Source organism: Setaria viridis, chromosome 8 (genome assembly GCF_005286985.2).
Source record: "Setaria viridis chromosome 8, Setaria_viridis_v4.0, whole genome shotgun sequence".
Lineage (NCBI taxonomy): Eukaryota > Viridiplantae > Streptophyta > Magnoliopsida > Poales > Poaceae > Setaria > Setaria viridis.
In genome coordinates, this window is record NC_048270.2 from 2,222,688 (window position 1) to 2,248,111 (window position 25,424).

Here is a 25,424-nt window from a genome sequence, read left to right on the forward strand (position 1 = left end):
TGGTACGTGGTAAAATGGTTGATAGATGAGAAGCACGATCCTTTTATATTGCTTTGCATTGAATATTTTATTAGTATATATGTCTTTCTGTTTTGAGCAAATTCCATGTCTCCATTTGAGTCGGTACTAGCTATATATCCATTCATTCAAGTTTCTTGTATATCCATATGGATTGAATTGGGATTGTTTTGCCTATCTAGATTAGGCCTAAAGAGTTCATAAAAATCATTGTCTCAGATAAGAATGGTGCCCGGTGATCAGAAAAAAGTATGGAATTCGCACAAGAAATCATGCGAGGCACGCTTTTAACTTCTTTCCATCTGCCGTGGGCTGTCGGCTGAGCTTGCGGGCTGGCCCGGTTTCCTTCTGTGGCTGGGCCGTCAGCTGAAAACCCCTGCTAGCTGGCCGGGTCCGTTACACCCGCCTCTACCTCCTCTCGGTAGTGTTTGTGACGCGAGCACTCGAAGATCGCGAAACCCAGCGCGACCCGACACGCAACTATGGCCACCGTCCGACCCCAATCGCCAGCGGGCCCCGCCCCTTCTCCCCCGCAGGAGGGGCGGCACGGTGACGCCCCCAACCCGCCCGCCGCCTCCGGCGAACCCCCAGCGGCGGCGGGTCCGGGCGGCGGGGGCGGCGAGATCGCCGCGCTCGACAAGCAGCTTGCCGTCGGCGGCGGCGGCGGCGGTGAGGAGAGGAAGATGGGTGGAGGAGCTAGCGCCGGCGCAGGCGGGGGAAGGAAGCTGGTGGCGGAGGCCATGCGCAAGTACGCCGCGCCGCGGTCGTCGCGGTTCCACGGCGTCACAAGGTGCGGGCCGGCAACCCTGGGGAATAGGGGGGCGGTGGCCGCGGCTGCCCCGTCCGGGTGCCTCTCGTCGTGGTTTGGATTGATTAGGTTGTTCGCTGCTGCTCTGGCCGCAGGCTGAAGTGGAGCGGCAAGTACGAGGCGCACCTCTGGGACAACACCAGCCAGGTCGAGGGCCGCAAGCGCAAGGGCAAGCACGGTATGCACTCTACCAACCTCAACTCCGAGCTCTAGCTCACTGCAAAATCTTCTGAATGTTTCAACCATTGTTGTCTATATAAGATGGAACCAACCCTGCAGTTTAATTAGGTGTGTCGATGCCATGTGCAAATGCATTGCCTTAGGCAAACAGTGGCACATGTACTAAACGGCAGGATCAGTTATCCAGATTACATTTCTTTTTGCTTTTTGCGGCAGAGTAGCTAATCAGTCGAATACATCGTATTCCTGGCCTCTTTCATGATGTCTTAATTGCATCTTCAATACAGCAACTAGAGTTCAGAAAGTCACCTATTATGCTCTATCCTAATTCTACCTTTAAAGGAGGATAGATCATGAGGCTAGGATAGTATTATTGTGTTAAGAAAGTTTGTGCCTATGGATGGGTGCATCAGGTGCGCCGTCAATCTTGTATTCGTGAATGGTTTATCGATGTTCTTTTTTATTTATCTTTGAAATAGGATATATAGCACCGCAAAACTTGTGCTTTATGAGGTACATGTATTGTGCTCAAAGTTATGTTTTCTGTAATCTTTATGATTTTCTATCAGAAATGTTAATCGCCATAATAAGGTGTAAATAGGTCACAATACAAGACGAATTTGATGCTTAAAAATGCGCTAGGATTCATGATATCAGCATATGCTCTGGATAAAGAGTCATTCTCCTAATAGCACATGTCCAGTCACGTCCCTAATTTTCCAGTCTTTTTAAGCTGATCCTTCATTTAATTGTGCATGGAACTTGGTTTCTACTCTTGGCTGCTGTTTGGTCTTCAGTGTACTTAGGTGAGTGGTGCTACTCGTGGAAGGGGCTCATTTGGAACACAAAACTGCTCAAGTTTTAACTTCTTTTCTGGCATCACAGGCAGCTATGTTACTGAAGAGCAAGCTGCAAAGGCACATGATTTGGCAGCCCTTAAATATTGGGGCACAGGTCCAAACACCAAACTGAACTTCAGTGTAAGATTTTTTTTCCTTGATAATTCTGTGTAAGAATTGAATGTTGTTTAGTGCATACTTATATGTTTAGGAACTAGCGTATCTTGTTCAAGAACTGGGAAAGTAAATTGCATTAATAGCTTTTATTTGTTATCAGATTTCTGACTATGAGAAAGAAATCGAGATTATGAAGACCATGTCTCAAGATGAATTTGTAGCCTACATAAGGAGGTCAGTGGTACATTCAAAAATTTATATTGTAGTACTTATATGATGTGATCTTTCTTTTTTATTGTCATGATTTATTGTTATAGGCAAAGCAGTTGTTTCTCAAGAGGTACTTCATCATACAGGGGTGTGACCAGGTGATGTTCCTTCTTTGCTAAATGAACTAATAACCATTTGGTATCCTTTGAATGGAGCAAAAAAAATGTTGTGCTTAACTAGGGACATTTGAATGGTCTGTTGCAATTTTGCAACTTTCTCTAATCACTTTTTTTTACCAACAGACGAAAAGATGGTAAATGGCAAGCACGAATTGGTAGGATTGGTGAGAGTAGAGACACCAAAGACATTTACCTTGGGACTTTTGGTGAGTTATAGTTTTCTACCTTGTTGAACTTCCAAAGCTTTTCTGAATGATAGTCACTAGGCACTACGAGCTTGTTTCTGTCAACTAGAAAGCTACTGTTGATTGATATTTGATGCGCAATTATCCTTAAAATTGGCCATGGCTTGCAGACACTGAAGAAGAGGCGGCAGAAGCTTATGACATAGCAGCAATTGAGCTTCGTGGTGTTCATGCCGTTACCAACTTTGACATTAGTAACTACTGTGAAGATGGTTTGAGAAAACTAGAAGGCCCGTCAGAAGTGGCGAAGCTGGAAGGTCCATCGGAGGTCATGAAGCTCGCTGGACAATAGACACTAGAAATCTAGAATAGCAACATGTACATTATTTCTCCATTTCATTTCCTTTGTCATAATATTTCACCCTCCTTTTGGTATTCCTGTTACCTTCTTTTTTCCCCTTTCGTGAGTTTTCACCGCGCCTTGTTGTGTAAGCCAGTATTTACTGGCTCTGAAGGACAGTGTGATGTTGTATTCCAGCCTCACCAAAAGGTCTTACTAACCTTTGATGCAGCAGCGAAAGTTACAATGTCGTAGCTTGATGGATGGTTGTTTTTGTTTTAATGTTTTTACATGCTGTTACTTCCACCGCTGTTCAAGTATAAGCGTTCGTACATTGAAAATGCTGTACTGTATACACAAAAAACATTAGGTAACCTGCACAGCTACAGCAGCCAAGTTGATGAGGCTGTGCAGCTGCAGCCGAAACAGCCGCAGCACAACATTTTCCGTTTGGATTGGGACATCCACCAGGTCTCTCTTAATTCTGCCCGGTCGGATTGAGACATCAACACGAGACTTGACGAAAAACTCTGCTCGATCGGATTGGGACATCGACCTGAGCCTCCACGAATTTTGCCCGGTCGGATTGGGATGTCAACACGAGCCATCACACAACCAACACCACATACTGGATCCTCTTTTTTTTAAAAGGAAAGAGAAATAAAGGCAAAGAAAGAAAGCTTTTTTTTAAAGGAAAGAGAAACAAAGGAAAAGAAACAAAACGCTCGCTCGGTACCATCGCTTAAGCATGCCACTTTGCCAGAATTGCATGACATCGTGACGCCGAAGATGTCGCCGATGCCAGCCCAAACCGGCTTGGGTTTTCACCCGTCTCATCCGACAGGGAAGGCCAACATCCTAGTCGTTTGGCCCTAGATAGGAGCCAAGGTCTGCGCCAGAGATGCTCAACGTCACCTTCAAGAAGGACATGACTCCAATGGCGCCATTGACGCCATCCTAAGAAGGGATGAGTTTTCACCCGCATCATCACTGTGGTGCAAAGAGATAGCCGACGCCATCAGCCCCACCACCATGGCGCTGCTGGTGAGCCTCTGCACGGCCGCAACCAACGACACCACCACGATGATGCTGGCATACGCCCGAGCAAACCGTTTTCGGCCATGCCACCGCGGTGTCGCCGATACACCACTGCACAACACTTTGGAGCCCACCCACCGCACCAGATCGAACAGATGCCGGCACCTAGGAGCCCATCCACCACAGGGGCAGAGCGCGACGCCACTGGAGCGACTAGCCGCCGCAGGGCGTTGGGCGACACCGTGCGCGCCGGTCGCGGACACCACCACAGCCGAGGCACCTTGCACCAGCCGCCGTAGCCGAGCCATGCTGCCTGAGCCGCGGTCACCGCCCATACCGGGCAACACCGACTGCTGGCCACCGGCGCCACCGTAGCCGAGCCAAGCGTGCGCCCGACGCACGCACCGCTGAAGCCAGGCCCCGTTGTCACCGCCTCAAGAAGCAGCCACCACCGCAAATCCCCGGCACACCGAGGCTCCGGGGAAGGAGATCCGGCGGCCGAGGGTGCGGATCCAGCCAGACCCTAGGCAGATCTGGTCGCGAACGGTCGGCGGCAACCGCCGCTGCCATGATCGCCACCAAAGAGAGCACGAGGGGAGGAAAGGAGAGGAGGAGGGTGGTGGAGCCCCGCCGCCGCCTTCCTTGCAGCCGCTCGGGGCGACAGCGAGGAGGGGAGGCGGCGCTGGAAGGGGCGGCGGCTCCACCCGAGCCGTTCCGAGGAGGAGCGACGCGGGGGCTAGATTACTCGAGGAACATTTGATAGAAATGAATATTGCTTCTACAGTTCTGCAGTTTAGTGGAAATGAGTCTCATGTATATCTATATGATCAGCAGGCTCACCGCTAAATATAGGCCCAGCATACTAGTTCTTTCTGTTGCCATTCCTTGTCTAAAGACAAACCAACTGAAGTGGAGTTTCACTGGTGCTTTTGAGGTAGTGTTCATGATCTTTCGTGTTTCCTACTTGTGCAATATGGGCATTGTCTCATTATTGTTGCCATGCTTTTCATTTATTTGTGAATGGTAACATTGGTCTTGTGAAGTTTCTCTTGTTGACATTGAACACCTAACATAGAAAATGGCATAACTCAGTATAGAATAGCTCTATGTCAATATGTCCCATGTGATACTCGGAAGAGGCAAGTTATTTGGCTATCAAACTTATGATCTACCACATGGCAACATTCTTGATATCTCATGCAGAGTGTTGTTCTGAATTTTGATAGATATTGGTTCATTTTCCACCTAGTGCTCTGTTCGTTCGTGATTCTAGTAGGATTTCGCTCAATACTGCATCTGTGGTATCTTCCTTTTCTTGAGACATTTTTATTGAAAACAATAATTAAGAGCCTTGACTCCTTTTTTGTTTGAGAAGACAGGCCTGTGCTGATATTTGACACTATGTAACTCGTATTTGTTGTATGGTTTCTTCTAGGCAAGACAGTCACTCATTGTTTTCTCTGATGCTTGCTGATCCACGGCATCCAGTAAGTTAACAATCTCTTTAATTCATGAATCTAGTATGCAAAACACATACTGGTTGGATTTCGTTCAGTTGCAAAACACATCAATCCCTATCATTGGGACATTTGGAACACAAACTGCTCAAGTTTTAACGTCTTTTCTGGCACACAGGCAGCTATGTTACTGAAGAGCAGGCTGCAAAGGCACATGATTTGGCAGCCCTTAAATATTGGGGCACAGATCCAAACACCAAACTGAACTTCAGTGTAAGATTTTTTTCTTGATAATTCTGTGTAAGAATTGTATGTTGCTTAATGCATACTGATATGTTTAGTGAAAGAGACATTTAGGTGAGCGAAGATTAGATTGATTACACAGGAGCACAGGCTACAACCATATATAGGTCTGGTCCCTAGACGTAGGGGCAGCTAGGGTTAGGAACCCTAACTGCCACCCTTAACTCGCTAGGGCCGGCGGCGCCCACAGGCAGGCTGCCTGCCAACTCATACACGTAGCAGGGCCCGTAGACCCACTAGTGTACATACAGGTAAATACAATCTAACACCTCCTCCCTAGTCGGAACGTCGACGCAGCAAACGTTGAGACTGGACCTAAACTCAGTGAACACTGAAGACGGCAGTCCTTTGGTGAAGATGTCGGCAAACTGTGAGGACGTCGGTACATGAAGGACGCGGACGTCACCAAGAGACACGCATTCCCGAATGAAGTGCAGATCAATCTCCACATGCTTGGTGCGCTGGTGATGGACCGGATTAGATGCCATGTACAATGAGCTAATGTTGTCGCAGTAGACCAATGTCACTCTGGTCGGTGGGGCGCCCAACTCGAGCAAGAGTTGACAGAGCCAGGTAGCCTCAGCGACGGAGTTGGCGACAGCACGATACTCGGCCTCAGCACTGGAGCAAGAAATAGTGTGCTGGTGTTTGGAGGACCAAGACACCATATTGTCGCCGAAGAAAACCGCGTAGCCGGAGGTGGATCGACGAGTGTTTGGACAACCTACCCAATCAGCGTCGGAGTAGGCCACAAGCTTGGAGGAGGAGGACGGTTGAATATGGAGACCCAGAGTAGCAGTGCCATGAAAATAGCGCAGGATGCGCTTGAGAGCAACCAGGTGGCGCTCTCGAGGATCGTGCATATGCAAACAGATCTGCTGAACGGCATAAGCGATATCCGGTCGGGTGAAAGTCAGGTACTGCAGTGCACCAGCGAGACTGCGATAGGCAGTGGCATCTTGGACAGGAGGTCCAGCATCAGCTGATAGCTTGGTGCAGGTGTCAATGGGGGTGGCGCAAGTCTTACAATCAGACATATTGGCACACTTCAGAATGTCCAGGGTGTACAGATGCTGAGACAGAAATATACCGCTAGCGGTGCGCTGAACATGAACACCGAGAAAGTCATGAAGATTACCCAGATCTGACATAGAAAACTCCCGCTGCAAAGCTGCAATAGAGCGCTGAAGAAGACCGGGAGTAGAGGCAGTGAGGACAATATCATCAACATATAAAAGTAAATAAACGATATATGTGCCCCGGTGATAGATGAATAGCGAAGTATCCGACTTGGCCTCATGAAACCCAAGTGACAGCAAATAGGAAGCAAACCGACTGTTCCAAGCGCGCGGAGCCTATTTAAGGTCATAGAGGGATTTGTTGAGCTTGCAAACAAAACCTGGATGAGCTGGATCCTCAAAACCAGAGGGCTGAGTGCCATACACAATTTCAGACAAAGTCCCATGTAGGAAAGCATTCTTAACATCCAACTGATGAATTGGCCACTGTCGAGAGAGGGCTAGAGATAGGACGGTGCGAACGGTGGCTGGCTTCACAACTGGGCTAAAAGTTTCATCGTAGTCGATGCCAGGACGCTGTGTGAAACCCCGAAGTACCCAACGTGCCTTGTACCTTTCCAATGAACCATCGGCATGGAATTTGTGTTTGAACACCTATTTACCTGTGACAACATTAGCTTTGGGAGGACGAGGCACCAAGTCCCAAGTGTGATTCTGAAGCAAAGCATTGTGCTCCTCCTGCATAGCTGACCGCCAATGAGGATCAGCAAAAGTGCTCCGAAAGGAGGTGGGCACCAGCGACAACACGGTGGTGTGAAGTAGAGTCGGGAAGCGATGATCGAGCTTGGACCGAGTCTGCATAGGGTGCTGATTTACCGCTGGAGGGCACGGGATAGCACCCTTAGGCGGAGGGGCGAGCGGGTTGATGGGAGTAGGCGGTGGAGCACTCGACGGCCCACGGATGCTCGGTGCGGTCGGGGTCGGGGCGATCGGGGCGGCGTCCAGCGGCCCCCAACGCGTCAACGGTCCATGAGCGCCAGGCGTGATCGGGGTTAAGGCGGTCGAGGCGGCGTACAGCATCCCCCAACGCGTCGACAGTCCACGGGCGCCAGGCACAGTCGGGGTCGGGGCGGCGTCCAGTGGCCCCCAACGCGGCAACGGTCCACGGGCACCAGGCGCAGACAGGGTCGGGGCGCCAGGCACGGTCGGGGCGACGTCCAGCGTCCCCCAACACGGCGACAGTCCATGGGCGCCAGGTGCGGTCGGGGTTGGGTGCCAGGCGCGGTCGAGGCGGCGTCCAGCGTCCCCCAACGTGTCGACGGTCCACGGGCGTCAGGCGCGATCGGGGTCGCGGTGGTCGGGGTAGTGCTAGAAATCGGCGCAGGGTGGGGAACTGGTGCATGGGCCCACACAAGCGGCACCCAGGGAGCGGCAGGGGCCAACACGGCATCACCAGAAGCCGGCGCGGTGGTGCCAGGGGCCGACAATGTGTTGGACGGGGAGGAACCTGCACGTGGAGAAAATGGTGACAGACTAGCAGAAGTCGGCACTGGATCAGTAGAATCGTCCACAAAGTCGAACGCCACAGGTGAAGGTGTAGAGGTCGCGGAAGTGAACGGAAAGACAGACTCATCGAAGACGACGTGCCGAGAGATGATGAGACGATTCAAAGAGAGGTCAAGGCAGCGGTATCCCTTATGATGCGCCAAATAGTCGAGGAAGACACACAACATGGAGCGAGGTGCGAGCTTGTGCGTGGCTGTGGCGGATAGGTTGGGGTAGCATGCGGACCCGAAGACTCTAAGGTGGTCGTACGTGGGTTCGAAACCGAAAAGTGCAAGGTGTGGTGTACGAAACTGAAGAGTCAAAGTGGGTAGAATGTTGAGGAGGTGGATGGCGGCGTGGAGGGCCTCAACCCAGTAGGACGGAGGGGCACTAGCCTCGAAGAGGAGGGTCCGGATGACGTTGTTGATGGAGCGGATCATACGCTCAGCGTGGCCGTTCTGGGAGGAGGTGTAGGGGCACGACATGCGAAGGTGAACTCCATGTCCATGGGAGAGAAAAAAACGTGCGCGTGCTGGAGTTATCGAACTCACGGCCGTTGTCGCACTGAACAACCTTGATGGTGGTGCCGAACTGGGTGGAGACAAAAGCAAACAAGTTAGACAACGTGGAGAACGTGTCAGACTTAAGATGCAAAGGAAAAGTCCACAAGTAGTGTGAGCAATCATCAAGGATGACAAGATAGTACTTGTAACCAGAGACACTAAGAATAGGAGATGTCCATAAATCACAATGTATAATGTAAAACTTATGAGACGCTCGAGAAGTGGACAAAGCAAAAGGTAGGCGAACATGTTTGCCTAACTGACACGCATGGCATAAGGAGGCGCCTGGCGAGGGAGTAGCAGCAATCGACGACTGGGCGAGTCTAGAGAGTATGGCGGCGCCAGGGTGACCAAGACACTGGTGCCAGACAGAAGCGGAGGGAGGCCCGACCTGGAGAGCGGTGACAGCAGGGAGGTGCAGCGGGTACAGGGGGCTGGGGCTATTGCACCGAACGATCTCTCTCCGGGACGGAAGATCCTTCACAGAACAGCCAGCGGGATCAAACTCCACAGAAACATTATTGTCAGTAGTGAACTAGCGCACAGATATAAGATTCTTAATAATGTGGGGGGAAACCAAAATATTGTTGAGACGAAAAGGACTAGGAAGATGTGCAATGCCAGTGAGAGAGACGGGAAGCAACATGCCGTTGCCGACAACAATGGAGGAAGGAGTGGGATACCGCGGAGGAGAGGGATGCGAGAGAGTACCAGGGTCGGAGGACACATGGGAGGAGGCACCTGAGTCGAAGTACCACCCCTACTGCCGCTGAGACTGTTGAAGTGTCATGGTGTGAAAGGAGTTGGCGAGCGACTGCTGATCCCATGATGGCACGGCAGAGAACCCTGGAGGCGGCTAGCTCCAGGCGCAGAGGGCCTGCGGTTGAGTCGCAGGTTGGGATGCCGGGCACGGGAGTGGCGCCAGGGGGGTTAGGGGGACCCAGGCCACATCTGGATCATCCCTGTCCACGGATCGTAGAAGGAGGGCTAGGTGCTGGGAGGACTAGGCGCAGCGCCAAACCCGGGCATGGTTTGCTGCTGTTGCTGCGGCTGCTTGCCCTTGTTGCGGCCGCGGCTGCCCCGGTTGCCGCAGGGCTGCTGCTGCTGCGGCTGCTGGCCGTGCTTGGACGGCTGGCCGCCCGAGCCGGCTTGACCCTGGTCGGCACCTCCCTGCGCAGGTTGGGAGGAGGCAGAGGAGGCGGAGTCGGGGCCACCAGACGAGGCGGTGACGAGGGCGGTGGCTGCCGAAGTCGTGGACATGGTGAGCTCCTCTAGGAGCAGGTCAGCGCGAGCCTCCAGGAAGGAGGGGAACGAACGAGCGCGATGAAGGTGCATGCCGATAGAAGAGAAGCGATCAGCGAGCCCACGGATAAGGTTGAGGACGAGGGTGCGGTTGGGGACGGCCTCGCCGAGGTCATCGAGGGCGTTGGCCATGCTCTTCATGTGGTAGCAGTAGTCGGTGACGCTGAGATCGCCCTGGCAAAAAGTGCGAAACTCGATTTCCAGAAGAAGAGCACGAGTCTCGCGGTTACCGATGAACTGTTCCTCCAAGGCCAACCCGACGGCGCGGGCGGTGGTGTGCAAGGAGACGGCAACTTCCTCCAGGTCGGCGGAGATGGTGCCAGAGAGCCACGTGAGGATGACGCAGTCCATCCGGACCCAGTCGGAATGGGTGCTGACGGTGTCGGTGAGGACGTGGCCGGATAGCGAGTACTTGCTGAGGGTGAGGAGAAATTGGTTGCGCCACCGCGTGTAGTTGCCAGTCTTGACGTCGAGGATGATGGTGACAATGGCGCGGATGTTCTGGACAGCCACCGCCTGAGCATGGAGCGCCACGAGGTGGGTAGCTTCCTGATGGAGGAGGGCGTCGTCGAGGTTGTCGCCGAAGATGGCGTCATCGGGGCGAGGGGGACCGAGAGCGCGCTTCAACGCCTCGCGCTCACGGGCAATGGCGGCGATGGCGGCCTGCTCACAGGCAGTAGCCTCCTCGCGGGCAGCAACAGTGGCGGTGAGGACGCGCTCGGCGGCCTCCACACGAGCATGGGCGTCGGCAGCGGCGGCGACGGCGGTGGCCTCGTGCTGCACTGCGTCGCGCTTAGAGGCAGCGGGGGCGGTGGCAGCTGCGCCGCTTGGGGCGCTAGGAGCGACGGCAGGGCGTTCGAGGCGCCAGCAGGGGCGGCGACAGGAGCGCTGAGGGAGCGGGAGAGAAGGCGTGGATGTTGCGCGAAAAGCGGAAGCTAGAGACCTAGGGCTGAAACCTAGACTCGTGATACCATGAAAGAGACATTTAGGCGAGGAAAGATTAGATTGATTATACAGGAGCACAGGCTACAACCATATATAGGCCTGGGGGACCAGACGCAGGGGGCTGCCACCCTTGACTCGCTAGGGCCGGTGGCACCCACATGCAGGCCGCCTGCCAGCTCATATACGTAGCAGGGCCCGTAGGCCCACTAGTATACATACAGTATACATACAGATAAATACAATCTAATATTTAGGAACTAGCGTATCTTGTTCAAGAACTGGGAAAGTAAATTGCATTAATAGCTTTTATTTGTTATCAGATTTCTGACTATGAGAAAGAAATCGAGATTATGAAGACCATGTCTCAAGATGAATTTGTAGCCTACATAAGGAGGTCAGTGGTACATTCAAACATTTATATTGTAGCACTTATATGATGTGATCTTTTTTATTGTCATGATTTATTGTTATAGGCAAAGCAGTTGTTTCTCAAGAGGTACTTCATCATACCGGGGTGTGACCAGGTGATGTTCCTTCTTTGCTAAATGAACTAATAACCATTTGATATCCTTTGAATGAGCAAAAAAAAAATGTTGTGCTTAACTGGGGACGGTTGAATGGTCTGTTGCAATTTTGCAACTTTCTCTAATCACTTTTTTACCAACAGACAAAAGGATGGTAAATGGCAAGCACGAATTGGTAGGATTGGTGAGAGTAGAGACACCAAAGACATTTACCTTGGGACTTTCGGTGAGTTATAGTTTTCTACCTTGTTGAACTTCCAAAGCTTTTCTGAATGATAGTCACTAGGCACTACGAGCTTGTTTCTGTCAACTAGAAAGCTACTGTTGATTGATATTTGATGCGCAATTATTTTTAAAATTGGCCATGGCTTGCAGACACCGAAGAAGAGGCGGCAGAAGCTTATGACATAGGCCTGTTGTCTTCCACTTACTTATTTTTAGCACCCGTCACATCGAATGTTTAGATACTAATTAGGAGTATTAAACGTAGACTATTTACAAAACCCATTACATAAGTGGAATCTAAACGGCGAGACGAATCTATTAAGTCTAATTAGTCCATGATTTGACAATGTGTTGCTACAGTAAATATTTGCTAATGATAGATTAATTAGGCTTAATAGATTCGTCTCGCCGTTTAGATTCCATTTATGTAATTAGTTTTGTAAATAGTCTACGTTTAATACTCCTAATTAGTATCTAAACATTCGATGTGACACGTGCTAAAAATAAGACATAGGAAGAAAACGCCCCCATAGCAGCAATTGAGCTTCGTGGTTACTGTTTACCAATGTAAGAGTAAGCAAGGAAAGTGAGGACGAGGAAGATAAGCACTGCTCCTGTAAATCCTGTTCGGTCCTTCAGATGGAATTTAAATGACAGCATGAATGCCTTCACAGGAATGCACTGACTGGTTACTGTTTACCAATGTACGAGTAACACTGTACTACCCAACTTGGTCATGGCCACACCTGCTGTTGACAAAATTTGAGCAGGAGCCAGTAATAAAACTCGATTAGGATCCGTCAATCCACCATAAACGCCGAAAAGAGGGAAAAATTACAAATGATTGTACAGGTACCTGCTACCAGAAAGATCACTGAAATTTATTCCAATAGTAATCAAGCAACCAATAGGGACTGGAACGGAGTGATATTTGCCTTACAGCTACACTAGACGCACTAGCCGGGAGGGATACATAGCAGAACAAGCAGTGATAAGCAGCCTTTACATTACCGCTGCAAATAGACGATGGACCTGCTACCTGAAAAGGCACCGTACAATGGCCGACAGAGGCTCACGCCTGTGGCGGTGGCTTGGCGATGGCGACGGGGAAGTCGATGACGACCACCTTCTCGAGTGCGGCCATGAACGTGGCGGCGAACGCGGCGTGCTTCTCGTGGGACACGTAGGCGGTGAGGTCGTCGGCGGAGGCGAAGGTGAGGGAGAAGACGTGGGTGAAGCCCTGCGTCAGCATCTCCTGGTTCAGCACGTCCTGCCCCCTGCAACAACAGTTTCAGTATTCATTCGTTCGTTCGTTCATGGAGGCCATGAACACATTGCAATATCTAGCTATGGTAGCCCATCTCTCTTTTAGTTTAGTGATCATCGTGATACTGTCCTTGCTGGGCATGTCAGTTTTGAGTAAAGCAGACTCTGAAGAAGTTGGACAGATACCTGGATGACTGAACAAAAGCTTGCTTAACACATTCAGACTTCTAATAGCATGCGTTACTACTTGAAGATGTAGTGTAAAGTTTACCCAAAAAGTTGAAATGCTGAATACACATTCAGCTTCACTGAAGTAAAGCACTAATAGCTAGTTTCTGAAGAAGTTGCTATGCGCGCTGAGTGACTGAACGTAAGCCTATAACACATTCAGACTCCTACACATCCTTGACGAAAGGGGGGAAATGGAGGAGGAAGTGCAAAGGTAACTCGATCATCATAGTGTTACCACTCGAAGGATTTGACCATGTCCATCTGGGCGGCAAGGTCGGCCATGCCTTTGAGGACGTCCTCCACCACGACGCCCTCCTTGAACTTCACCAGGCACAGGTGCTTCACCTCCCCCATGCCGCACTCCGAATGGCTTTGCAGAGAGGATCGGAGTGCCAATGCGATGGACCGTGGCGCCATGATGCCCGCCCAATTTAAGGCCGGAGCACCGACAGAGCTGCTCCTCTCGCGCACTGGGCTGAATCATTTCGGCACAGTAAACACGACGCACAGAGCTGCTGGTTTGAGAGCATGCTGACGCGGTTAGATCTAGGATGAGTCGCTCGTGCATGATTTCGATTGGACCGACCGACATCCACGTACGACGGTGCGTGGGCAGCCATATGATGTGCCGGTGCTCTTTGCTCTCCCCTCCCCTCTTCTGCATCTCTGTTGTGGAGATTGGGGTTTTGCTTTCCATGATGAGAGATTTTGTTACGGTGATCTGAATGATCTTCTGGTCCTGTTGGATCAGAATTCTTGGTCAGTATTATGGAACACGCGCATGATGCATCACCATCTACCGGCTAATCTCTCCCAGGTTCAGAGACAAGTAATAGGAGATTGGATTCAGACCACATGGTGCTACAGCAGACGTGTGGTATGGATACTACTACTGTCATGTCTGACTGAGCATTCCTTAGTTACACGCTGACAAGATGGCAACTGGTCGTCATGCTGTTCAGGAAGAATTGTTACATGCGTACCTGAGTGAGACAGCTGCATCAGCAGTTGATCTCCAGTATCCCCCCAGAGAAGCGAAGCGTTTTCATTTCAAATGCTTTTGTCAGTTACGTTTAATCTCCAGTACGGAAAGCATGTCAATGTCAAACGCTCTGACCACATGGGACTAATTGATCAAGATTAACTTCATCCTATTTGCTCATGGCAACACAAAATGTGAGAAGACTTTGGATGCAATTACCTGTTTTGTTTTAGAGTATGCCTGAAGAGGAAGAAGAAGAAAATGTGCACTCTCTTTTTTTTTCCTCCAACAAGAAAGAAACCTGAATGATTGCTCATATATACAACAAACCCCTCAAAGCTAACCTACAACAGCCATCCACCAGTGCAGATGTTTTCACATTTTACAGGACCTTCACCCTGCAGTTCTGCAGAAAACAGAGACGCCAAAGCAGCTGCTATTTGCAGGGCCCTAGCTGGGTAGATCTGTCCACCTGCTTTCTTACTGTTTGGCTGTTATTCTCAGGCGTGGGGTTAACTTCAGAAAACGGCATGTTGTTAGCCCCATCCACTGATGGGGCGGATGCCACCTGATTCTCCTGGTCGGGCTCATGTCTAGGAACCTCTGATGCCATTGATGAATGTCCAGCGCTAACCAACAGGCAGCGGCATGGATCTGATCTTGACGATTCAGGAGAGCTTGGGGAGCTTATCACTATGCTGTGTAGAGGAGGAGGTGTGGTGTGTTCGCTATCAGTATCAGGGTTACCAAGCAATGAGATTCTACAGACTGGGCAGGTTGTGTTCTGCTCCAGCCACAAATCTATACAGGCCATGTGGAAATCATGACCGCAGTAAGGAAGGGTGCGTAGCACATCTTTCTCTTCGTATTCCGCAAGACAGATGATGCACCTGCCAAAAATGATGAAGCAGTTCAGTGACTAGGTTTAGTGCCATCAAAGACGGTTGCTAAAGAAAATCAACAGAAAACAGAAACGGCGATCTGAATACCATGCAGCTAGGTTTAAGCAATCAAGAACAGTTTAGTTACTGCTAAGCATTCTGCCAGATGAATGGTTAATCCATTACTGTTTCCCTTTCAACAGGCACCGCAGATGAGGTTAACCAACTTGATAACAGATGCCTCATCATTGGTCTCTATCATCTTATTCAGGAATAGTTAAACAGATATACCCTATTTTGATGTGATGGATCAAGTGGTCTTAGCTGTCCAGTAACAATGCAAGATGAGGGACCTAATGATTCAATTGTCAATGTCCAGCATAACACAGTAATCAAGGCACTGGTACTAAAATATCACACCATTTTTCTCTATTTAGGCACCGAAACCCTCAAGGACAAGGCACCTGCATCCTCAAGGACAACTTCTTTGGTACTGAAAATGTAATTAACATGCTCGATGATGACCTTTTCAGTGCCAAAAGGCTACCTCCTAATAGGGTGGTGCATCATGATTGTTCAGTAACATTAAGCAAGCACAGACCCTAAAACCCTCAAGGACAAGGCACCGGCACCCTCAAGGACAACTTCTTTGGTACTGAAAATGTAATTAACATGCTTGATGATGACCTTTTCAGTGCCAAAAGGCTACCTCCTAATAAGGTGGTGCATCATGATTGTTCAGTAACATTAAGCAAGCACAGACTTGGCAAAGGGGTGCAATGAAAAATGTAGGAAAACTTGTCAGTAAAATTTTAGGAAATATGTTAACATTAACTGATGGCAAGTAAGGTTGAGCCATAATTTCTCCTTAACTTTGTTTCGGTAATTAAAACACTGAAAACATCATTTCCAGATGAAGAGGACCCAATAGAACTTGTGTTAGCTTATATACCGTCTACAGTCTAATCAACTTTCACATTCAACAACCAGGAACGGAACCATTTCACATTCCCAGTCCCACCCCCAAAATAGTATACAAGTAGTATACTGGACAAGCATAACAGTGCTACCAGACGAACATAGCAGTGATCCCCACAAGCACCCAAGTAAGCTGATAGTAACACTGACATCTGCCAAAACACCTACAAGCCACTGATTGCGGCATCCAGATCCCCAATTTGCAATGCTACTTCTATAACGGGAGGGGAGAGAGATGCCCATAGAACCTGTTCGTGACCCATCTGAGAGTGCCCTCCCAACTACAAGCCCCTAGTTGCAGCATGCCGACTCCCAACCATCGAGAAATCCTACCAGCAGAAACGTGCACGATCAGGCATGACAGTTCCGTTCAAACTGCAATTTCCTAATGACGAACTCGCCCACCGTCCACCACCGGCGAGTAACCAATTCCACCGCTCTGCGAACTCAACTCGACCCGTCGACCACACGCGAAAGCAAGAGCGCAGTAACGGCGGCACGCGGTAGATTCGAAGCTTACATTGCACGGGACGCTACAGTAGCGAGAGGTGGGTGGCGTGCAGGCACAGATTGGAATCGCGGATTGCCAACCCAGAGAATCAGAGGTAATAACGGATCGCGATCGGCACGGGAAATGAACCTGAAGTACTTACTGGGAATCGGCGTCGGAGTCGGAGGAGTCGGAGGCGCCCGAGCCGCCACCACCACCGCCGCCGCCGGCGAAGGCGCGGGTGGGGAAGTTGGCGACGGCAGCGGGATCGAGTCCCCCACCGGCGCCGCCGCCCGCGGAGTGGCGTGGGACGGCGAAGGAATAGTGGGAGGCGGTGAACTGCGGGAGGGGCGGGGCGCGGCGGGAGCGGCGGCGGAGGAGCGCGCAGGCGAGGCGGGAGCAGACGAAGACGATGAAGATGACGCTGAAGCAGAAGCCCGCGAGCGCGAGCGCCATGCTCGACGACATGGCGGGGCCCATCGCGGCGGCCTCCGCCCCCCGCCTCGCCTCGCCTCAGTGCCCCCGGGCGGCTGGGCGCGGCCTCTCCTCCCTCCCTCTACTAGTGAGGTGGTGTGGAGGACCTGTGGCTGTGGTGGTGGCCTGGTGGGCTGTGCCGATGCGACGCGCACTCGCCGGCCGCGCCCTGGTAGCCTTTTTTGCCTTTGCGTTGACGTTTTCAGTGGCCTGCTACTGCTCGGGACGCCTCCTTTTGCCTTTGCCTTGCTTTGTGGTGTGGCGTGGCGTCGCGTGGCGTGGGTGGATTTTCTAGCTGTTGCGGACGATCCGCGAGCCGAACAAAATGTTGGGTGCGGGATGCCCGCGACCGCACCGCAACAGCTTCCTCTTCCGGCTCCAACGGAACGGAACGGAACGGCGCGCTACTGGCGGTAGTGGGCGACGCGCAAGCACACCAGGCGTCTCATCAGATAAGAAAAAATGACGTGGTGTGCATGCATTCCAGCATTCGTCAACGTTTAGATTGGCATGGAATGTCGCGGCATCGAGCACGTTGCTTGGTAGAATGTCAGGTACTGTAGGTTACAAAAGGGAGTCAACGACACGTTAGTGAAAGGAGGAAGAGCACAATGGAAAAGGGTGACGTTTTCGGATAGCATTAGGCCACGAGAACAAAGCAAAATGTTAGTGAAATGAAAGGAGGAAAAGCACTTTGGAAAGCGTAAATGTTCCGATACGATTATGCCAGAAGATGAGAAGAACAAAGAAAAAAATAATAAAAGAAATGGAGATGCGGGGTATCGATCCCCGTACCTCTCGCATGCTAAGCGAGCGCTCTACCATCTGAGCTACATCCCCGGACGATTTTCTGCCTTACGGAGAGATTATAAGAATCAATATCTGTAGAGTTGTCTCTATACGGGCCGTGCTGGACAAAATTGCTCGTTAATTGATCCTAGCAGACAGCCCGCGGACACTGGGCCTTCCTTTCTTTACGCTGTATATAATGAATGGGTTGGGCCTCCCTTTTGTGTAAGAGAAGCACTGGGCCATCCTACGCAGCTGCCTCTTCGTGTCGGAGAAAGTCCATTTTATTCCCATCACATATCCACTTTATCCTCTTAACCTCCTGAACAAAATTTTAGCTCACTTTACTCTCCTGAACTATTTCATTTGATCCAATCTACCCCTAATTAGATTTCTCTTTTTTGTTTCTTCGTGTATGCGTTGAATTTTGAATTTAAATTTTGTGAGCATATACAAAATGATGCCTTGTTAGAAAATTATACGAATAATTTTTCATGGTTATTTTCATAGGTTAGGAATATTTAATACAAAATTGACCTTAGATATACAAAATTGTACGAAAAGTAATCATGAAAAAATTCTAATATATTTTTTTAACATGGAACATCATATTATAAGTCAACTGATAAAACCTAAAATTAAAATTCAATTTGTACGCGAAGAAACAAAAAAGAGAAATCTAATTAGAGGATAGATTGGATCAAATGAAATAGTTTAGGGGAGTAAAGTGAGCATAAATTTTACTTAGGGAGTTAAGCGGACAAATTAACGAAGGGAGTAAAATAGACTTTTTTTTTCCCTTCATGTCCATAGACCGCGCGCAATTTTCAGCAGTAACGGACGACGGAGAGGCTGAACCGACCATGGCAAAAGATGCAGTATTTCGCGTGTACTCATGTCCACAGATCACATGGATTCAACAACTAATCAGTGTGTTCGGCACAGCTGCGCTCTGAACCCCCAACCCAAGGACTGGCCAGCTGAAGCGAACAGAGCCGATAGAAACCAACCGTCAGCTCTGAACCCCCAACCCAAGGACTGGTAGTGCTAGTGCAGAGCGCGACCGCATACCGGATACTAGCAAGCAAACATCTGCCCCCACATCACATTTGTGTTTGTCCGTCTGAAAGCTAGGCGGCAATGCCGCTGGCGTCTGAACTCTGCACTCCATCATCTATACAAATGGGGTCTTCGAAGAATCGAGATGTCTCTCTAGCTGGCTGCATCCCCTGCAAACTGATGAGTGCATGTCTGATGCCTCTCCGCAACCGACCTCAGGGTCCCACATATCCAATCCTAATACCAAACATATGGACCCCCTTAACATTCTAGCATTCGAGATAAAGATTCAGACTTCAGAGTAGCCATCCCATCCGTAGAAACAGATATGCTGCTGGCAGCTTGATCGTCCTGATCGCTAGAGAGGGAGCAGAAAGCCAGAAAGGGCAGCTCCGCTCAGCTACGGGAGAAAGCAGCGCGGCCACGGGCCTCCCACGTTCTCTGGGTATCGGGGTATGGGTTTGGCGCATCCATTTGGAGTCATCAGACAAATCCCATCACATTGCCGCCATCAGAGTAGGCCCAGCGGTTCAAAATGTCTTCGGCTCTTCTCTGCCACTCGTCGTCGTCTCCCTCTTCTTATTGTGATTCCAAACACAAAACGTCCGACCTGGAATTAGCGCTAGGCCACCGCAGGCCTGATTATTTGATGCGATGCGACTTTGAGAGCTGCTGTTGCCTCTGCGGATCACGAGATAAATCGAGCACCGAAACTGGTTTGAAAACTTACAAGAAAACAACGGAAAGGCCGGGGTGTCGAGCCAGCTGCACGGCAAATCATGCTTTCCCAGTCGTAAGCTACTATTCTAAGCGTGTCCTCTAGCCGTTAGGTCAAAGTCACTAATTCAAGGAACACAATGGCAATTAGGACGTCTCCAGCAATCCATCCAACTCTTAAGTAGAACTAATTGTTTATAGTACAAAAGATAAGAGACTAGTTAGGAGTGAAGAGATAATCTCGCTCATTTCCCAATGCACATTTCTCTCGCTGTACAATATTCAAGACTAGCTGCTGCATATCCTCTCTCCTCTAAATTGATTAACTTAAAGTTAGTGCTAGCTCATATTATTGGAGACACTTTTAGGCGCCAAACTTAGTTACAATCTGATCAGATCTGCTCGCGGCAGCAATCAGGGTAGAATGTTCCAAGCATCCACGGAAACGGAATGGAATAGTGCAAGGAAACAAGATCTCTCACTCCGGAGAACAGGGCCTGCATGTTCCCCGGAATTCCAAGACTAGAAAAATATAAAAACGAAATCAACGGGTCTCTCGGAATTCCGGCCCGGCCCATCACCATCCAATCACCGTCCACCTCCCTCGTGTCCCCTTCAAATTAAAATCCCCATCGCCACCACCACTCCTCTGCTCTTCTTCATCTTCCTCCTCGGCTCCCCTGTCCCCCGCAGGCCGCAGTTGCCGCAGCCGAGCCCAGCGCAATCCCACCAGCGCGCCGCAGCAAGTCGCAATGCCCCCCGACGGCGACGCCACCGCGGACCTCGCGGTGGACGAGCTGCAGAGCCTCAGCTTCGGTTCCTCCTCGCGCTCCCGCTCCGCCTCCACCGTCTCCACCGCCACCGCCTCATGCTCCACCTCCTCCTCGGGTCCACTCCACCACCTCCAGCTCCCGCCGCGTTCCACGACGCCCACCGCTGCCGCCGCCTCCACGCAAACAATCCCGCGCCTCGGGCCCGTCTCCCTCTCCGACATCCGCTTCCTGCGGCGGCTCGGCGCGGGGGACATCGGCAGCGTGTACCTCGCCGAGGTCAGGGCGAAGAAGGAGAAGCCCAACAGCGGCGGCGGCGCTGGCGTGGGTGCCGTGCTGGTGGCCGCGAAGGTGATGGACCGGAAGGAGCTGGAGGGGCGGAACAAGGAGGGCCGCGCGCGCACGGAGCGCGAGATCCTCGAGGCCGTGGACCACCCGTTCCTGCCGCGGCTCTACGGCGTCGCCGAGGGGGACCGATGGTCCTGCCTCCTCACCGAGTTCTGCCCCGGCGGCGACCTCCACGTCCTGCGACAGCGCCAGCCGCACCGACGCTTCTCCGAGGCCGCAGTCAGGTACGATACCTACCGTGTTGATCCACATCTGCGATCATGAATTCATGCCGTGAATGTAGTGAGCGTGCCTCGAAATTTTGACGGGTATTCATGTTCAAAGGGCCATTTTTGGGGGCTAAAATGTTGGCCCGATTCATGTTGATCCGTAGGTATTAAAGCTAGTGATTCTAGGCTTTTTGGGGAAGAAGAATCCGGCAGGTTTCCTGCAGTTTTGATTGATTGCTGCGGCGCTCTGTTTGTTTCCTTTTGGTGTTTTATTGTTCCTTTTTTACTTGTTTTTTTTTTGTATCCTTTCGTGTGTTTGTAGTGCACTATAGTTTAAGGATCTAGTGGATGCAGTCGGCCCCTTGTGTCTTCGGTTGGGCATGCATCCGCCTGGTTCTTGGTTTCCTCTGAATGCGTTTGATCATGAAAAACAGAGAGCGCTGCACAACGTCAGATTATTGCTTCCCTCTTGTTGGATGCATCCTTTAACGACAACGATAGAATCATAGAAACAGGTCACAAATAGAAAAGCAACGGCAGTGTGCGAGTGCGATGCGAAATAGTACGAAGAAGAAACTATTTTTTTTTTCTGTTGGACACTAAATCTGGAAACACTTGCCCGGCCCACCATGATCCGGTTTCGTTATCTGAAGAAGGGGAAAAAAAAATTTGGAGACCGGACATCATGGATTGGAGCTCACTGTCACAGCACAGTCTGTTGCTTTTGAGCCATGCATACTATACTGTGACTCTGTCATCAGCACCACACAGCCCCCACACCATATGATCCACCAGTGTTCCTCCTCCTGCGGAGCCCTCAAGTCAAGCCCCTGTCCATGTTACCATGCATGGAAGTAAAAGCTGTGCTCGGCATATGCGCTTGCTATAAGCTCCTTTCCAGGCGTAGCGTCGTGCGTACCTTCAAGTGATCCCGGCTTGGGTCCCAGGCTCTCACCTTCACTACTGTACACCGCACTGTATGAACGGATAGTGACTTTATTCACTTCTCGGACGGCAAAATACGTTCGTACGTATTAGGAGTATACTAGGCTGCAGTGGTTGAGTGGTGGACTGGTGGTGGTTTTTATTTCGGTTCCTGCTGCAGCTACGGTCGCTGAAACGATTGCGGCATCATGTGGATACGTTCGTCAGTCAAGGCCTCGATGCTAGTACATGGGTCCACCTAACAGAGTAGTACCTCAGTTGCACACTTTTGGGCGCTAGTGCTTTCATTTTTATTTTATTTTTTTGGTTAAAAAAGAGATACTTAATCTAGTCTGTTTCGGCTCATTATTGAAGAGGTTCACGTCGCACGGCTCAAAAAAATTCCAAGCACGTACTCCTTGGCCGTGAGACGCGGCTTCCCACACACACGTACCAGTATACTAACCAACCGTAGCGTTGTGAATTGCGATGGTACACGCTGCGGGTTCACCACCAGCTGCCGGCGACCAACGACAACATGGAGATCACCAGCCACCATCGGACGGAGCATCGTGGCACCGCCACATGGTACGGCCGGGCTGAGACGACGGGCACGAGCGGCGCCCGTGTGCTGCGGCGCTGGAAGCGGTTCCAGGAACATGGCACCATGCCATCAGTACATGCCATGCAGTCTTTTGATGTAGATGCTGCTTTGCGTTGGTCAAGGAGGCCTTTTTATTAACCCACATGTGATGCGCAAGAATGGCAGCTCTGAAACACATACACAGCCTATGACCGGTCTCGGTTGAAGCCATCTTAGCTAGCTAGGGCATTTCTTGTAAGGGTTAATCTAATCTAACCCCAAGGCAAGGATTAAAAATTGCATGCACACATGCATGGGGGAACTTCTTGAGTTCTTCTCACTTGGATCAGTCTAGCAGTAAACCCAAGGAAGGGATTAACAATTGCCATGCACACATGGGGGTTGCATTCCTTTGCAGCATTAAACTAGAGCCGTCAGTCGGTCCAGGCTCCCCCACCGTGCAACTCCCAACAGCCACGCCACCATGATGCGCTAATTCGAGCACTGTCTGATGCCTTTTCCGCCGTCTGCAACCTGTTACCTCTGCTCCGATCCTCTGCACTGGAGCAGAACACAGTACAGGTTACTGACCTTGCCGTTAGTGGTTGCACGCCAGCACTGCAGCACAGGTGTGGCTGTGGCTGGCCTCCTTGGCTCTTTTGGTTACAGGCATGTGATGTGAGCAAAGTCGAGCATGCACACGCACGCTTTTTCAGCATGCAATTGCACTTGCAGCTGCCATGAACACGCGCAGCTTTGCTAGTTCTATCAACGTCTAACCAATTGCTGGTGTGGATGCAGCTGCAGTTGATCCAAGCTCAACGCAAAGTTTGCAATGATTTTTTTGGCCTACAGTTGGACGCATTTGATTATGAATGATAGCAGTGCTAAAAATGAATTTCAGATCAAATTTACGTGTGGTGGCAACCTGTCAAATGATTACTGATGGGGAAACAAAAAAAAATGACAGATTTGATTATGCATGATGACACTGCTAAATGATGAATTTTGAGCGCAAATCAAGACCTAGCAGCTAATTAATGCCGGCACTGTCACACAGGTTCTACGCGGCCGAGGTGGTTGCCGCGCTGGAGTACATCCACATGGTGGACATCGTGTACCGCGACCTCAAGCCCGAGAACGTCCTCGTCCGCGCCGACGGCCACATCATGCTCACCGACTTCGACCTCTCCCTCAAGTGCGACCCCACCGCGCCCACGCCCGCTCACGTCATCTCCGACCCGCTCTCCTCCCTCGCCGGCCGCTCCGCCGCCGTGTCCACGTCCTGCACCATCTCCTCCTGCATCGTCCCCACCGTGTCCTGCTTCCAGCTCTTCCCCGGCCGCGGCCGCAGCCGCCGGCGCCGGCGCTGGCGCACCAAGAAGCCGTCGTCGTCCAACAGCGGAAACATCAGCAGATTCCCCTCCGGCGGCAGTGGTGGGCTCGAGCTGGAGTTTGTTGCCGAGCCAGTGGAGCTCCGGTCCATGTCGTTCGTCGGCACGCACGAGTACCTGGCGCCCGAGATCGTGTCCGGGGAAGGCCACGGCAGCTCCGTCGACTGGTGGACGCTGGGCGTCTTCATCTTCGAGCTCCTCTACGGGGTGACCCCGTTCAAGGGCTACGACAATGAGATGACGCTGGCAAACATCGTGGCGCGCGCGCTCGAGTTCCCCAAGGAGCCCTCGGTGTCGTCGGTCGCCAAGGACCTCGTCACCGCGCTACTCGCCAAGGACCCCGCCCGGCGGCTCGGCGCCACGGTTGGCGCGGCCGCGATCAAGCGGCACCCGTTCTTCAGCGGCGTCAACTGGGCGCTGCTCCGGTGCGCCACGCCACCGTACGTGCCGCCGCCGTTCAGCTTGGGGAATAATGTCAAGGGTGGTGCGGCTGGTGGTGGCGGTGCCGGCAGCAGCGCCAACGATGACGGCATGTCGGACGACGACGACAGTTGTCCCGGCACGCCCGTGGAGTACTACTAGACAAGCCAAGGAGAAGCGTCCATATGTCGACCTGCGCGTGTGTGAAAAGAAGCTGCCTGCCCTGCCCGGCCTGATGCCATCGCCGGGACCCGATCAGGCAGCTCTTGTCTGAGTCCGGCCGAGCCGGCGCGCGTGCACGTGGTGGGGGATGGACCACGGCGCGAGCACGAGGCAGCCGGGTCGGGGGGGACACCGCGCGCTGTCGCCTCAAGTGGTTGCGAGCTGCCTGTCTCCGAGAGCTCTTGCGCCATGGCAAGCAGGCGACAATGCGCACGCTGTATGAATAACTTAATGCCGTTCTTGTTGCAGTTTTTAGCACTAGTACATGTCTTAACCTGGCTTCAGTTGTGGCAATTGCCAGGTCGCATTGGTTAGTGCCTGTCTCTGGAAAATGTGTAGCTAGCTAGAGCTAATACATGCGGGGGTGTTGCTTGGAACGCATAGGAAATTCTTGTGAAATCTCGTGTTCCAAGCAGGACCTTTTTGGAATTGTATCATGCATGTTCTTGAGTTTTTCACTTGTTGTGTTATCATATACCATCGTTAATTACTTGCTAGTACCATTAAGAACGTAGAAAAGCACAAGTCCAATTCATTCTTGGCAGATGGCAAGGAGATGTGCAGTTGATGTAAGCATGAGCGGCGAGTTGGAGATGAGGTGGGGGAGGGACCTCGTCAGGGCAGGCGCGCGGCTAATGATACGAGGTCCGGGGCTTGGGCGGCAACCAGGGGACACGAGACGCGGAGACGATGATGGGAGCAGCAGTGGGCCTGGGAAGGAATTTCTTTCACGCCGCGCTCGTGCGCCTCGCGCTGTATGATCACATCACCCGCGGCCGGTTCACGGCCGGACGACGCCTACTTCTAGAGGCGATGGGCGTGAAAGAGGGAGGAAGGGAATGTAAAGCGGTAAAGACGCTGCTGCGCACAGAGAAAAGTTACTACCATAC

The 25,424-nt window shown here is 51.3% G+C and overlaps 4 protein-coding genes, 1 long non-coding RNA gene and 1 other non-coding gene across 7 annotated transcripts; 3 read left to right on the top strand and 3 right to left on the bottom strand.

Annotated features, from left to right (window-relative positions):
• The first annotated feature begins 454 nt into the window (after nt 1-454).
• LOC117833284 (AP2-like ethylene-responsive transcription factor AIL1) lies at nt 455-3,140 on the top strand. Of its 2 annotated transcripts, XM_034712726.2 has the most exons (8): nt 455-808; nt 922-1,004; nt 1,804-1,812; nt 1,892-1,986; nt 2,123-2,196; nt 2,280-2,330; nt 2,475-2,557; nt 2,707-3,140. In XM_034712726.2, exons 1-8 carry the CDS (start codon nt 501-503, stop codon nt 2,886-2,888), a joined length of 885 nt encoding a protein of 294 aa, XP_034568617.1. In that variant the 5' UTR covers nt 455-500; the 3' UTR covers nt 2,889-3,140. The 2 variants fall into 2 exon arrangements, with proteins under 2 accessions (XP_034568617.1, XP_072151636.1); XM_072295535.1 differs by lacking the exon at nt 1,804-1,812.
• Nucleotides 3,141-5,538: 2,398 nt separating this feature from the next.
• LOC117833239 (uncharacterized) lies at nt 5,539-11,983 on the top strand. The gene is made up of 5 exons (XR_011899005.1): nt 5,539-5,644; nt 11,369-11,442; nt 11,522-11,572; nt 11,716-11,798; nt 11,948-11,983. It is a non-coding gene; the product is annotated as an uncharacterized lncRNA (long non-coding RNA).
• Nucleotides 11,984-12,657: 674 nt separating this feature from the next.
• On the bottom strand, nt 12,658-13,715 carry LOC117833286 (stress-response A/B barrel domain-containing protein At5g22580). The gene is made up of 2 exons (XM_034712728.2): nt 13,530-13,715; nt 12,658-13,074 (listed from the first exon to the last, which is right to left on the bottom strand). Exons 1-2 carry the CDS (start codon nt 13,709-13,711, stop codon nt 12,870-12,872), a joined length of 387 nt encoding a protein of 128 aa, XP_034568619.1. The 5' UTR covers nt 13,712-13,715; the 3' UTR covers nt 12,658-12,869.
• Nucleotides 13,716-14,424: 709 nt separating this feature from the next.
• On the bottom strand, nt 14,425-17,334 carry LOC117833285 (E3 ubiquitin-protein ligase ATL41). The gene is made up of 2 exons (XM_034712727.2): nt 16,789-17,334; nt 14,425-15,166 (listed from the first exon to the last, which is right to left on the bottom strand). Exons 1-2 carry the CDS (start codon nt 17,103-17,105, stop codon nt 14,713-14,715), a joined length of 771 nt encoding a protein of 256 aa, XP_034568618.1. The 5' UTR covers nt 17,106-17,334; the 3' UTR covers nt 14,425-14,712.
• A 532-nt stretch (nt 17,335-17,866) lies between these two features.
• On the bottom strand, nt 17,867-17,939 carry TRNAA-AGC (transfer RNA alanine (anticodon AGC)). Its single transcript has one exon. It is a non-coding gene; the product is annotated as a tRNA-Ala (tRNA).
• Nucleotides 17,940-20,227: 2,288 nt separating this feature from the next.
• LOC117866434 (serine/threonine-protein kinase AGC1-5) lies at nt 20,228-25,024 on the top strand. Its single transcript, XM_034750640.2, has 2 exons — nt 20,228-21,006; nt 23,559-25,024. Exons 1-2 carry the CDS (start codon nt 20,417-20,419, stop codon nt 24,472-24,474), a joined length of 1,506 nt encoding a protein of 501 aa, XP_034606531.1. The 5' UTR covers nt 20,228-20,416; the 3' UTR covers nt 24,475-25,024.
• Nucleotides 25,025-25,424: the final 400 nt, after the last annotated feature.